Here is a 14,440-nt window from a genome sequence, read left to right on the forward strand (position 1 = left end):
CCCAGTGTTGAGCTCAGTAACTTGTGTTTGACTAAAGTATCTTCCAGAAAGGCATCAAGTCTGGCTCTGAAACATCAAGAGCTGGCAAACCCACCAGTTCCCTTGGCCAATAGCGCCCGTGGTTTATCACCTCCTTGCTAAAAGTGTGAGTCGTCCTTCAGACTCATCCCTGGGACCCAAGCAGCTGGCTGAAAATGGGGAGATCACTTCTAGGATACAGAAAACCTCTGGCATATCCTGCATGTTTCCTTCCAGCCCTCTGCAGTGAGGCCAGCTACAGTCAGGTTAATACGGTTCACTACTTCAGGCCTCCTTTGGGAGCGAGGCCCTGCCAGATGCCAGTTTTTATCCACAGGGACTCCTTGAACCCAGCCTGCGTGACTAACGCACTTGCTCTGAGGTGCAGCTCTTGCAGGGAGTGGCCGTGTGAGGGTTTCTGCCCATGAGATGTAGTACCACCAGCTCTTCCTTGTTTGCATTGACTGTGCTCAGTGGCATCGGGCCTGTCTGTCACGCTCTGTCTTTCTGCAGCCACTGAAAGCAGAGCTGGGTCTGCCACCCTCTGTTGGTAGGATGGCTGAGAGGCCGGGAATCCTTTGTGGGCTGGGGATGCTCTCCTCCCTATAGCTGGGCAAGGGAGAATCCAGACTCTGGTCCTCTCTCTCGCTTGCTCTTTGGGCCTGTGAAGTTCTCCTCCTCCTGGAGAGAGGTGGCTGGAGGCTCTGCTCCAGGTGTTGGGGCATCCCTGTGCCTTGGCTCGGGGAGTTTTGTGCCGCATGTGTGCAGTGTTTGCCATTGGTGTGTGAACTTCCCCATGCAATCCAGAGTCCCAGCTCCTCCCCCATGCCCGGCCTGCGAGGAGCACAGCGGTCCTGCTGCAACCCGTCTCCTGCTTTCAGTATTCGTAGACAGAATGCGCTTCTGTTCGCTTCACCTTTCTTTTAACTTTTTTCCCTTTGCTTCCCTTGGTGCCTTAAGAAAATGCCCGGCTCACCGTTTTAAGAAATGCTCAACGAGCAGAGAGGCGATGCCAGTCTCTCAGACGCACTCAATGTGTCTAATGTTTGGGAGAACCCCCTGGTCCCCAGAAATGTGCCCATTGCTCCAAACTTAAAGCTAGGGCCCAGAGACAGGGACCTGAGGCTGAAACTCATCTTAATGGAAAAGTCATTGCGGCCAGCCTCCAACCCGGGATAAAAGCAGGTCTCCAGTCCCTTCCTGCGACAGTGGAAACCAGTGAAGAAAAAGCCAGCATGTCCTCACTCAGCAATGCCGAGTGCACTGAGAATGAGCCTCTCCAGGGCTGACGCTTCTGCGTCTACACTGCCCATTCCTGCTCTGTGCTGCTGCTGGCGTCAGCACTGACAGCCGCTCGCATCCCTGCAGAGCGGCCCAGTGCTGCTGCCAAAACAGCACCCATGCAGCTTGGCCTCATGCTGCACCTGCCGCACACCCAGCAGCATCGCTGCCGTGCTGCCGTGTGCGACACCACAAAGCCCTGCTGGTCTCTCCCGCGCCAGGGTCTCCCAGCGAGCACCGACCTCTCCGTGCACCAGGATGAGGCTGGGCCAAGGAGCTTTTTCTCGGCATTCTCCACTCAGAGCACATGCACCTGCAAGGTCACCGCGCTCCAGGTGTGCCGGTGGTCACAGGACACCGTAGTGTGCACACCGAGCAGGGGCTGCCCACTCCTTTGTTGGGCCTTGCCCATTTTGGAGCGTTAGCTCCCTCAAGGTCCCTCTTGCAGCCATTACCGGCTTTCCTCACAAAATAGACAGCACCACGATTTTTGCTTAGCCAATCACCAAACGCCACCTCACTGGCATTCAAACCCCCTGGCCAGATGTGTTGGCACCCACACCTCCTTGGAATATGAATCTAGCCCTTGCAACCCAACGGCAAGGTGGACAGAAAGCTGGCTAGACTGTCGGGCCCAGCGGGTGGTGATCAACGGCTCGATGTCAGGATGGCGGTCGGTTTCTAGCGCAGTGCCCCAGGGATCGGTTCTAGGACCAGTTTTGTTCAACATCTTTATTAATGACCTGGCCGAGGGGATGGGTTGCACCTTCAGCAAGTTTGCGGATGACACTAAGCTGGGGGGAGAGGTAGATACACTGGAGGGCAGGGAGAGGGTCCAGAGTGACCTGGACAGATTAGAGGATTGGGCCAAAAGAAATCAGATGAGGTTCAACAAGGACAAGTGCAGAGTCCTGCCCTTGGGACAGAAGAATCCCAAGCACTGGTACAGGCTGGGGACCGACTGGCTAAGTAGTAGTTCTGCAGAAAAGGACCTGGGGGTTACAGTGGATGAGAAGCTGGATATGAGATAACAGGGCGCCCTTGTAGCCAAGAAGGCTAATGGCATATTCGGTTGCATTAGGAGGAGCGTTGCCAGCAGATCTAGAGAAGTGATTATTCCCCTTTATTCGGCTCTGGTGAGGCCACATCTGGAGTATTGTGTCCAGTTCTGTCCCCCCCCCCCCCCCCCCCCCCACTGTAGAAAGGATGTGGACGCATTGGAGAGGATCCAGCGGAGATTAACCAAAATGCTTAGGGGGCTGGAGCGCATGACCTACAGGAGAGGCTGAGGGAGTTGGGTTTGTTTAGTCTGCAGAAGAGAAGAGTGAGGGGGGATTTGAGAGCAGCCTGCAACTTCCTGAAGGAAGGTTCCAAGGAGGATGGAGAGAGGCTGTTCTCAGTGGTGGCAGACGGCAGAACAAGGAGCAATGGTCTCCAGTTACAGAGCAGGAGGTCTAGGTTGGACATTAGGAAAACTATTTCCCTAGGGAGGGGGTGGAATCTCCATCCCTAGAGGTTTTTAAGTCTCTGCTTGCCACAGCTCTGGCTGGGATGGTTTAAGTGGGACTGGTCCTGCCTTGGGCAGGGGGCTGGACTTGATGACTCCTGAGGTCTGGGCCAGTCCTGGGATTCTATGATTCTAACTCTAAACTCTCTTGAGATCCTAGCAACATGCTCCTTATTCCATCTGTCCATGAAAGTGTCTTTCCCTGTGGCCATCATGTAAGCTAGCCATGCTGGAGAAATCGGGCACCATGGCTGGCCTGCCATATGCTCTTCTTTCACAACCAAAGCTCCTCTCCAAACCCACCTAAGTGTCTGGCCCAAGTTTGCCTTTTCTTCCACATCAACCAAGCCAGGCAGCTTGCGAGGTGGGTTTCTTGCCCAACCTGCACAGGAAGCCCTTGGAGATCACTGTGCACCCCCTTGAGATTAGAAGGAGGTTTGCATTTTACCTGGACAGAACCAAGGTATTTACAGTGTCACCGAAACTCTTGGTAGCAGTTGCCAAGCGCTGTGAGGGCAACCCCACATCCACACAGAGACTCCAACTGCTAGCTGGGCAGATACGCTGCGCTGCGAACTCCAAGCACACAGCCACCTCGTGCAATCAAAACTCGCTGGGCAAGAGCCGTGTCAGCATCCGTATCTCCCCTGTGCGATGCCAAGCGCTGTGAGGGCAATCCCACATCCACACAGAGACTCCAGCTGCTAGCTGGGCAGATACGCTGTGCTGCGAACTCCAAGCACACAGCCACCTCGTGCAATCAAAACTCGCTGGGCAAGAGCCGTGTCAGCATCCGTATCTCCCCTGTACGATGCCAAGCGCTGTGAGGGCAATCCCACATCCACACAGAGACTCCAACTGCTAGCTGGGCAGATACGCTGTGCTGCGAACTCCAAGCACACAGCCACCTCGTACAATCAAAACTCGCTGGGCAAGAGCCGTGTCAGCATCCGTATCTCCCCTGTGCGATGCCAAGCGCTGTGAGGGCAACCCCACATCCACACAGAGACTCCAACTGCTAGCTGGGCAGATACGCTGTGCTGCGAACTCCAAGCACACAGCCACCTCGTACAATCTAAACTCGCTGGGCAAGAGCCGTGTCAGCATCCGTATCTCCCCTGTACGATGCCAAGCGCTGTGAGGGCAACCCCACATCCACACAGAGACTCCAACTGCTAGCTGGGCAGATACGCTGTGCTGCGAACTCCAAGCACACAGCCACCTCGTACAATCTAAACTCGCTGGGCAAGAGCCGTGTCAGCATCCGTATCTCCCCTGTGCGATGCCAAGCGCTGTGAGGGCAACCCCACATCCACACAGAGACTCCAACTGCTAGCTGGGCAGATACGCTGTGCTGCGAACTCCAAGCACACAGCCACCTCGTACAATCAAAACTCGCTGGGCAAGAGCCGTGTCAGCATCCGTATCTCCCCTGTGCGATGCCAAGCGCTGTGAGGGCAATCCCACATCCACACAGAGACTCCAACTGCTAGCTGGGCAGATACGCTGCGCTGCGAACTCCAAGCACACAGCCACCTCGTACAATCAAAACTCGCTGGGCAAGAGCCGTGTCAGCATCCGTATCTCCCCTGTGCGATGCCAAGCGCTGTGAGGGCAATCCCACATCCACACAGAGACTCCAGCTGCTAGCTGGGCAGATACGCTGTGCTGCGAACTCCAAGCACACAGCCACCTCGTACAATCAAAACTCGCTGGGCAAGAGCCGTGTCAGCATCCGTATCTCCCCTGTGCGATGCCAAGCGCTGTGAGGGCAATCCCACATCCACACAGAGACTCCAACTGCTAGCTGGGCAGATACGCTGCGCTGCGAACTCCAAGCACACAGCCACCTCGTACAATCAAAACTCGCTGGGCAAGAGCCGTGTCAGCATCCGTATCTCCCCTGTGCGATGCCAAGCGCTGTGAGGGCAACCCCACATCCACACAGAGACTCCAACTGCTAGCTGGGCAGATACGCTGTGCTGCGAACTCCAAGCACACAGCCACCTCGTACAATCTAAACTCGCTGGGCAAGAGCCGTGTCAGCATCCGTATCTCCCCTATGCGATGCCAAGCGCTGTGAGGGCAACCCCACATCCACACAGAGACTCCAACTGCTAGCTGGGCAGATACGCTGTGCTGCGAACTCCAAGCACACAGCCACCTCGTACAATCTAAACTCGCTGGGCAAGAGCCGTGTCAGCATCCGTATCTCTCCTGTGCGATGCCAAGCGGCCACCTGGACCTTGGAGCACACTTTTACCAGGCACTTGCTGCCACTTCCGCCTGGAATACAGATACCCTGCCTGGCTGGGCCATACTGCCCCATTCCACCCACTCCAGTTCTTGCTGTGCTAATGGGGTACCGCTGCTCAATACTGTGTCCCTGGGGGTGCTCCATTGCCCGTCCCCCTCCCTCTGCTTCAGAGCTATGATTGCTCCGTGGCAGCAAGGACCTGAGGCCTCCGGGCCATGCGCCTGGCACGTCAAGCACCAAGAGCACGGCACGTGAAGCAGACACTGCGCATGCACAACCCAGGACGCCCACAGGGACGCGCCTCGCCGAGAACCTCAGTTGCCGCACACCTGCCTTGCTGCTGGCAGGCTCCTGTGCTTTCTTCCCTTCGGTGCCCTTTTGTGAGCGGCCCCTGCGCTGAGCTAAGGCCGTGTCTGCCCCCGGCTGTTCTGGGGGAGTTCCTGTCTCTGCGAGGTGTGGAGCGAGGCCGGGGCTGGCCTGCAGTAACGCTGCAGGTCGCTCTAAGCGAGCTCAGCATGACGGACCTGGACTTACAGCCACGTCTGGCCCACGCTGCGGAGCGCAGGCATCCAGGGGAGACGGGGTCTCTCCGCCAGACCCAGTGGACTGACACTGCAGCAGTGCTGGGGTAGCCGGCAGCGTGGACACGGCCTGTGTTACGCTGCTCTACACGCCGGCGCGCACAGCCCTGTGTTAGTAAAGCGCCTCTTGACAGAGGCAGCACCACGCCCCGGGGCTGCAGTAGTGCAGCTGGCCAGGAGATCAGCTGCACTCAGCATTTCCAGGGTGCTCCCTCTAAGCACGCGTGGCACCAGGCCTCAAAAGCAGCAAGGTGGCGTGGAGCAGAAAGCCCAGGCAATTCCCTTCTCAACCCAGCAGAATCCCTTCCTTGGCGTGGGCCATGGCCTCCGGGGGAGCCCTGCTGGGTTGAGGGCTGGGCCGGGGCGTGTGGAATTCCTTAGGCCGTGGCAGCAGTTTCCCTGAATGTCTGTTACTCGTGTGTCTCTGCTCTGCACGTTCCTCAGGGCCACCCCAGCTCCTCCGGGATCCCAGATTCCCACCCAACACAGCTGCTTTGGCTTCCATGGGGTCTCTGTGTATGTTAGGGGGCGGGGCACGAAGCTCCTGGCTAGAAGTAGGGTGACCAGATGTCCCGGGGTTAAAGGGACAGTCACTTATTTAAGCCTTCCTGCGGGTATTTCTGCTTTTTAAAAAGGGAGCAGATGAGCCCCTCCCATCAGTACCGGTGGGTCCTACTGCTGCCGGCTCCCACCAGCTGTGAGTGGGGCCCGGTGGCTGACGATGGGGCGAGTGCAAGGCTGGGGGTTGGGCAGAGCTGAGCGTGCAGGTCCATCAGCGCAGTCCATGCCAAGTGCTGGCTTTTGGCCAGCAGCGCCCCCCCTTCCAGCCAGCACTGGCTGGTGGCTGCGATGGCAGGTGAGTGCAGGCAGGCAGTGGCTGGTTACCACCCGTCAGCCCTTTACGAGCTCCCCTCTCCCTGCTGTGCCTGTCACCCTCCTGCCCTGCTGCTCCTCCATATTCCCCTCCCCGGTGCGGTGCAGAGAACCAGCCCCATGTCTTACCATTCTGCTCACCAGCCCCCCAGCCGGCGGGCTCCTTCCTCCCCACTGCCTCAGTCTGGGCTGGCGCCCTGAGAGAGCCCCAGACCCACTGGCCGGGAGGAGCCGAGCCTGGTGTGTGCCCAAGCCCCCGCACAGCGCTGCCACCAGGAAGCTTCTCTGCCTCTCAGCTGTTTGTAGGGCTGGAGCAGAGCCGTCCAGTAACCGACTGGTAAAAGCGTATCGGTCAATTCTATAGACGACGCGCCTCTCCCCCCTCCGCAGGCCAGTCCTTTGTTAGCCTGGCTCAGCCCTCCCCACTGGAGCTCTGCACTGAAAGTGTATCCGCGGCTGGGCAGCCTGGCTCGGTTCTGACTCGTTCCGGGTCTGGCCTGGCAGCACGGAGCGCCAGTCTGCGAGGGGGGCTGGTTTTTAAACCGCCTGGTGCCCTGTACTAAGGCGGGGGCTCCTCGGGAGCCCACTGGCTGCCGGCCCCGCCCGGGGACTACAGACTAGTCGAGTAACAGGTTACAACCGACATTTCACATCCCTGGCAGTTTCCAGCTGTTTTCAGGTCCCTAGGCAGGCACTTAGCAACTACTTCACTCGCTGCCCCTCCTCCCCCACCCCGGGCTGCTCCCCCCTAGACCCCCCTGCTGAGCCACCTCTCTGGTTGGTTTGCAGAGTCCCCTGCTCAGCATCCGTGGGGCGTAACCCTTTCCTGCCCGCGCTGTAGCCGGGGGACAGCTGGTGGCTGGGGTTTGCCGGTGGGTGAGCTGCCTTGCTACACTGGGCAGGCGGGGACAAGCTGCTTCCGGCTATAGGGGAATGGGGTGGGGGGAGATGATGTCTGGAAAAACATGGGCCAGGCCATCCCTAGCCCCACCTATACCCCTTCCATTGGAAGTACCGAAAGGCTGCTGCTTGGCACCTGCTGGTGTGGACCCCAGAGAAATCGGGGCAGGGCTGTGACCCTGCCTGCCCCGACACGTGGCACCGGGTACCAGGAGAGGCGGGTCCATCCCAGGCCCAGCCAGGCATGGAGGGTGGAGAGCGCTGGGCAAGGAGGGTTGGGTCAGGTCAGCCAGTCACCCCATCCCCCGCACACCTCCCAGATCCTCGCTGTTTCGGTCACCGGGGCTCTCTTGACTGTTTGTGCCGCACAGTTCTGGGTGCCATTGAATTCTCTTGCAGACGAGCAATTTTACCAGCTGTCCCGCTTTCAGCACAGGCAAATGTGGTCGCCCGGGCTAGCAGGCTCACGCTGGCGTCCGTACCCGCTCCGGGCAGGGTCTGCTCCTGCCTTCAGGGGCTCCAGCTGCAGCCGGACAGTCTGGCCCTAGGGCTCTGTGCAGGGAGCTGCGTCCCAGGGGCCTTGGGCCTCTCCTCTGTGCAGTGGGGGCTGTCGGCACTAAGCGCAGAGCCCTGGTGCTGACGGGAGGCTCTGGGCACTGTGCGGTGCAACGGGCATAGGCTGGGACAAGTCCCGAGGCATCTGCTCCAAGTGACAGGGCCTGGTCAGAGATTGGCTCCAGCTCTGCGCGGTGCTGAGTGGGACGGACTTGCGCTGCATGGGGCTCCTGGAGCCAGCTGCCCCCGTTTTCCCCCAACGGAGCCACTGCACTGGCAGCATTTTGGCACCATGGGGAGCAGCGTGTGAAGCCGAGGGGCAGTGGAGCAGTGGCGGGAAGATGGGCAGAGGTAAAGCCTATGACACCATCCAGGTGAGCTTACTCCAGGGCTCGCCAGCCGCGCGGTTCTGCAGGCTCACACGCAGGCCGTGCTGGGCGGCTGTGCCGGCTTGGAATCTGCTCGCCCCGGGCACGTGGCTTACATTAACTGTCGAGCCCTGCTTACTCCAGGGTGCGGGGCTGCTCGCAAGGCCGTACCAGAGACCCAGTGCAGGGGCAGGAGATGGAGCGTGCTGGGCAGATGGGCCAGAGTGTTTCTGCTGGAAAACACCATCTCCCTGGTTTTGTTACATAGTCCAGGGCCTTCTCCCATCCCAAGTGCACGTCCTGCTGCATTGCCGCACTGGTTGTTAGTGCGCATTTGTTTGGGCTCCTCGTGCCTGGGAGCCCGGGCCTGGCTCAGCGTGTGGCGCTGGGAGTGACAGGCTTGCTGGCGCAAGGAGAGCTGGATTGGACAGAAGTACTGCACCAGGAGAGCAGGAGGCAGCCAGAGCGGAGGGCGTGGGGCTGGAGGAGGGAACGCCAGGCTGTGGGGTCCTCTCCCTGGCTGTTCCTAAGAGAAGCTATCAAAACTGCGGGAACAGCAAGAAACCCGCCCGCCCACCCGCCCGCCCAGGCAGAGTGGGGAGGCAGTCTTTGTGGCTGGCAGGCCTGCGGGGGTAGGGTCAGTGGCTGGGACCCAGGAGGAATCTGCATTGATAAAATGTCTCCCCACCTGCCTGAGGATTGGAGGGGCTGGACTGCGGAGGAGCATCAGGTAGGACAGAAAATGCGGAAGCAGGCAGCTGCCATGGAGGGGCGCAGAGAGGAAGGCACGAGCCCATCCGCATGCTGTCCTGCTACTTGTGTCTGTCTGTCACTCCTGCTCTGCCTGGCTGCGTCTGGCCGTCCCCCGTCCTGCCTGCTCTGTTCCATGCCGTGTGCTGCTGGGGCATGGCAAAGACAGACCCTGGGGATGGGCGACCACGACACAGTTTCGCGCTCCCTCTGGCTTTGAGCCGTAGTGCAAGGCCACCTGCGTGTGCGGCTCCATCTGTGCCGTTCTGCCAAAGGGGTCTGGCCTTTTGTCCGGCTCTGCCACTGTGTGTGTCTGTCCGTCTGTCCCCACGGGAGTGTGTGTCTCCGTCGCCTGCCCGTTTGTGTCTGTCCGTCTGTCCCGCGGGAGTGTGTGTCTCCGTCGCCTGCCCGTTTGTGTCTGTCCCTGCGGGAGTGTGTGTCTCCGTCGCCTGCCCGTTTGTGTCTGTCCGTCTGTCCCCGCGGGAGTGTGTCTCTCCGTCGCCTGCCCGTTTGTGTCTGTCCGTCTGTCCCCAGGGGAGTGTGTGTCTCCGTCGCCTGCCCGTTTGTGTCTGTCCGTCTGTCCCCGCGGGAGTGTGTGTCTCCGTCGCCTGCCCGTTTGTGTCTGTCCGTCTGTCCCCAGGGGAGTGTGTCTCTCCGTCGCCTGCCCGTTTGTGTCTGTCCCCAGGGGAGTGTGTGTCTCCGTCGCCTGCCCGTTTGTGTCTGTCCGTCTGTCCCCAGGGGAGTGTGTGTCTCCGTCGCCTGCCCGTTTGTGTCTGTCCGTCTGTCCCCGCGGGAGTGTGTGTCTCCGTCGCCTGCCCGTTTGTGTCTGTCCGTCTGTCCCCGCGGGAGTGTGTGTCTCCGTCGCCTGCCCGTTTGTGTCTGTCCGTCTGTCCCCGCGGGAGTGTGTGTCTCCGTCGCCTGCCCGTTTGTGTCTGTCCCTCTGTCCCCGCGGGAGTGTGTGTCTCCGTCGCCTGCCCGTTTGTGTCTGTCCGTCTGTCCCCGCGGGAGTGTGTGTCTCCGTCGCCTGCCCGTTTGTGTCTGTCCGTCTGTCCCCGCGGGAGTGTGTGTCTCCGTCGCCTGCCCGTTTGTGTCTGTCCGTCTGTCCCCGCGGGAGTGTGTGTCTCCGTCGCCTGCCCGTTTGTGTCTGTCCGTCTGTCCCCGCGGGAGTGTGTATCTCCGTCGCCTGCCCGTTTGTGTCTGTCCGTCTGTCCCCGCGGGAGTGTGTGTCTCCGTCGCCTGCCCGTTTGTGTCTGTCCGTCTGTCCCCAGGGGAGTGTGTGTCTCCGTCGCCTGCCCGTTTGTGTCTGTCCGTCTGTCCCCGCGGGAGTGTGTGTCTCCGTCGCCCTGCCCGTTTGTGTCTGTCCGTCTGTCCCCAGGGGAGTGTGTGTCTCCGTCGCTCTGCCCGTTTGTGTTTGTCCGTCTGTCCCCCTGCGTGTGTTGTGTCCTTCGCTCTGCCCATTTGTGTCTGTCCGTCTGTCCCCCTGCGTGTGTTGTGTCCATCGCTCTGCCCATTTGTGTTTGTCCGTCTGTCCCCCGCGTGTTGTGTCCATCGCTCTGCCCATTTGTGTCTGTCCGTCTGTCCCCCTGCGTGTGTTGTGTCCATCGCTCTGCCCATTTGTGTTTGTCCGTCTGTCCCCCGCGTGTGTTGTGTCCATCGCTCTGCCCATTTGTGTCTGTCCGTCTGTCCCCCTGCGTGTGTTGTGTCCATCGCTCTGCCCGTTTGTGTCTGTCCGTCTGTCCCCCTGCGTGTGTTGTGTCCATCGCTCTGCCCATTTGTGTCTGTCCCCGTGTGAGTGTGTTGTCTCCGTGTGTGTGTGTCTCCGCACGTTGCTTGTGGTTGTGCATTCCTGCTGACGCTTGGCAGAGGAAATGCCAGTCAGGGAGCCTGGACCCTGGCTGTCAGACCCCGAGGACGGGGGCACGGTGAGAGGCTGCATCTGCTCAGGCCCAGCCTTGTCTCAGCAGCACAGCCTGAGCCTGGCCAGGCCTGCTCTCTTTGGGGTGCCCTTGGCATCTAGAAAGCAGGGGGCTGGTTGTGTGGCCCTTGGCATTTCCTTGGGAGCTGTTGCCAGAGCCGGGTGGGAGCTGGCCTATCCAGGGAGGACCCTGGGCCTCCCTCCCAGCCGCCTGGGGCAGGAATTCCAGCTCCAGACTTTGGTACCTGCCTGCTGGAGTCATCTCAGCTATTCAGATGGAAATGCCCTGAGCCAGAGCCCCCCTCCCCTCCCACAGCCAGGGGCCAGGAGAGGGGCTGGGAGAGGAGAGCCAGCAGGTAAGGAGATTGGCAGGGCTCCCTGCCTGGGATCCAAAGGGGGGAGCTGCCCCAGCAAAGGGCCTGACAGGCTGGGGGGAGCATCCCCTGGGAGGGACAGGCTGCAGGGGCAAAGGGATAGTGGTGGGCCAGGCTTAGGAGGCAGGACGGCTGCACAAGGAGGGGACAGCTCGAGCCCCTGCCTGGTTCTTGGTGTATGTGCCAGAGCTGGGCTATCGGGCTGCTCCCCTTTGCCTGGAGCCGGCGTTTCCTACTCCATTGGCACTTGCTGGCAGCCCCCTTTTGGGTGGCCTGCATGCGCTGGGCCCTGCTCGGACCAGGCTCCGTGCTCGGGGACCAGGCTCCGTGCTCGGGGACCAGGCTCCCTGCTCGGGGACCAGGCTCCCTGCTCGGGGACCAGGCTCCGTGCGCTGGGCCGTGCTCGGGGACCAGGCTCCGTGCTCGGGGACCAGGCTCCGTGCGCTGGGCCCTGCTCGGGGACCAGGCTCCGTGCTCGGGGACCAGGCTCCGTGCTCGGGGACCAGGCTCCCTGCTCGGGGACCAGGCTCCGTGCTCGGGGACCAGGCTCCGTGCGCTGGGCCGTGCTCGGGGACCAGGCTCCGTGCTCGGGGACCAGGCTCCGTGCGCTGGGCCCTGCTCGGGGACCAGGCTCCGTGCTCGGGGACCAGGCTCCGTGCTCAGGGACCAGGCTCCGTGCTCGGGGACCAGGCTCCCTGCTCGGGGACCAGGCTCCGTGCGCCGGGCCATGCTCGGGGACCAGGCTCCCTGCTCAGTGACCAGGCTCCGTGCTCAGGGACCAGGCTCCGTGCTCGGGGACCAGGCTCCGTGCGCTGGGCCATGCTCGGGGACCAGGCTCCCTGCTCAGTGACCAGGCTCCGTGCTCGGGGACCAGGCTCCCTGCTCGGTGGCCAGGCTCCGTGCTCGGGGACCAGGCTCCGTGCGCCGGGCCATGCTCGGGGACCAGGCTCCCTGCTCCGTGACTAGGCTCTGTGCTCGGGGACCAGGCTCCCTGCTCCGTGACCAGGCTCCGTGCTCGGGGACCAGGCTCCCTGCTCGGTGACCAGGCTCCGTGCGCCGGGCCCTGCTCGGGGACCAGGCTCCGTGCTCAGGGCCCTGCTCGGGGGCCAGGTTCCGTGCTCAGGGCCCTGCTCGGGGACCAGGCTCCGTGCTCAGGGCCCTGCTCGGGGACCAGGCTCTGTGCTCAGGGCCCTGCTCGGGGACCAGGCTCCGTGCTCGGGGACCAGGCTCTGTGCTCAGGGCCCTGCTCGGGGACCAGGCTCCGTGCTCGGGGACCAGGCTCTGTGCTCAGGGCCCTGCTCGGGGACCAGGCTCCGTGCTCGGGGACCAGGCTCTGTGCTCAGGGCCCTGCTCGGGGACCAGGCTCCGTGCTCGGGGACCAGGCTCTGTGCTCAGGGCCCTGCTCGGGGACCAGGCTCCGTGCTTGGGGACCAGGCTCCGTGCTCAGGGCCCTGCTCGGGGACCAGGCTCTGTGCTCAGGTCCCTGCTCGGGGACCAGGCTCCGTGCTCGGGGACCAGGCTCTGTGCTCAGGGCCCTGCGCGGGGACCAGGCTCCGTGTGTGGGGACCAGGCTCCGTGCTCGGGGACCAGGCTCCGTGTGTGGGGACCAGGCTCCGTGCTTGGGGACCAGGCTCTGTGCTCAGGGCCCTGCGCGGGGACCAGGCTCTGTGCTCAGGGCCCTGCGCGGGGACCAGGCTCCGTGTGTGGGGACCAGGCTCCGTGCTCGGGGACCAGGCTCCGTGTGTGGGGACCAGGCTCCGTGCTTGGGGACCAGGCTCTGTGCTCAGGGCCCTGCACGGGGACCAGGCTCTGTGCTCAGGGCCCTGCGCGGGGACCAGGCTCCGTGCGCGGGGACCAGGCTCTGTGCTCAGGGCCCTGCGCGGGGACCAGGCTCTGTGCTCGGGGACCAGGCTCTGTGCTCAGGGCCCTGCGCGGGGACCAGGCTCCATGCGCGGGGACCAGGCTCTGTGCTCAGGGCCCTGCGCGGGGACCAGGCTCCGTGCGCGGGGACCAGGCTCTGTGCTCAGGGCCCTGCGCGGGGACCAGGCTCCGTGCGCCGCGCCCTGCTCTCAGGTGCCATGGCTGTGACTGTCCATGCAGCTCTGCACAATGAGCCTCTTGCAAGGTGCTAACCCTAACGCAGCCGGTGGGTCAGAGCGCAGGGTTCACGGGCTCTTGGCAGGATGGGCAGGGTCTGCCCCTGAATGCTGAACCCTGGCAAAGGCCCTTCCTGCCGGCTGTGGCCCTTGGGCCCGGAGACGCCCGCTTTGTGATGTACCCAGGGGAGAGCTGGCACCTCTCCTGCCGCCCCTCCCCCCAGCTAGGGTGACAACATGGGGCGGGGGGGGGGCCTGTGTAACACAAGGGCCCGAAATTGGGACGGGGCATCTCCGGGCTTCACCTCTGGCCTGCTCCTTCCCCAAGGCCCCCGCCCAGCTCCCTCCCCCTCCCCCTCCCCAGCACCGTGTGTGTGGCCATTAGATCTGCCTGGACCCCTTTGCTCCCCTGCAGCTGGGCTGGGCTGGCCCGGAGGATGCGGGCGGCACAGGGGCCTGGCGCTGACCTGGCCTGTGTCTTTCAGAAATGACCCTCCTTTCCTCGCGGCCCACGGCCCTGGAGGAAGCAGCCGGCACAGCTGCCACGGAAAAGCAAAGGATGCTGGAGAAAAGGTCAAAGGTCATTGAGGAGCTCCTGCAGACCGAACGGGATTACATCCGCGACCTGGAGATGTGTGTGGAGCGGATCATGGTGCCTCTGCAGCAGGCGCAGGTGGGGAGCCGCTGCGGAGTCCGGGATCAGAGCAGGGTGCACTGAGTCTCTGACCACGGCACCGGCTGGCTGCTCCGGGGCATGGACCCCAGTGGCAGTCGTGGAATCCCCTGCTCGTGGTGTCGTTTAGCGCTGGCTGTCCTTTCTGCTGTGGCTCAGGATACTTGGACCATTCTCATTAGCCATAGAAATGTCCAGCCCTCTTCTGAGTATTGCCAAGCACTTCCCATCCCCAGTCCAGTGGCAGTGAGTTCCACAGGAGAGGTACCGGTGGGGTAGAGCCGCGTCGGCT

At 62.2% G+C, this 14,440-nt stretch overlaps 1 protein-coding gene across 6 annotated transcripts in view; it reads left to right on the forward strand.

Annotated features, from left to right (window-relative positions):
• Window positions 1–14,440, forward strand: part of DNMBP (dynamin binding protein) — an 89,475-nt gene that overhangs the window by 54,068 nt on the left and 20,967 nt on the right. For 5 of the 6 annotated variants that reach the window (XM_075934443.1, XM_075934445.1, XM_075934444.1 and 2 more), the window contains one exon: window positions 13,961–14,148. In XM_075934443.1, the coding sequence (XP_075790558.1) occupies window positions 13,961–14,148 (188 nt within the window). Of the gene's footprint in view, window positions 1–11,043; window positions 11,362–13,960; window positions 14,149–14,440 lie in introns of those variants that run through there. The other variant, XM_075934448.1, reaches the window with a different exon arrangement.

Source organism: Pelodiscus sinensis, chromosome 8, assembly GCF_049634645.1.
Source record: "Pelodiscus sinensis isolate JC-2024 chromosome 8, ASM4963464v1, whole genome shotgun sequence".
Classification (NCBI taxonomy): Eukaryota; Metazoa; Chordata; order Testudines; family Trionychidae; genus Pelodiscus; species Pelodiscus sinensis.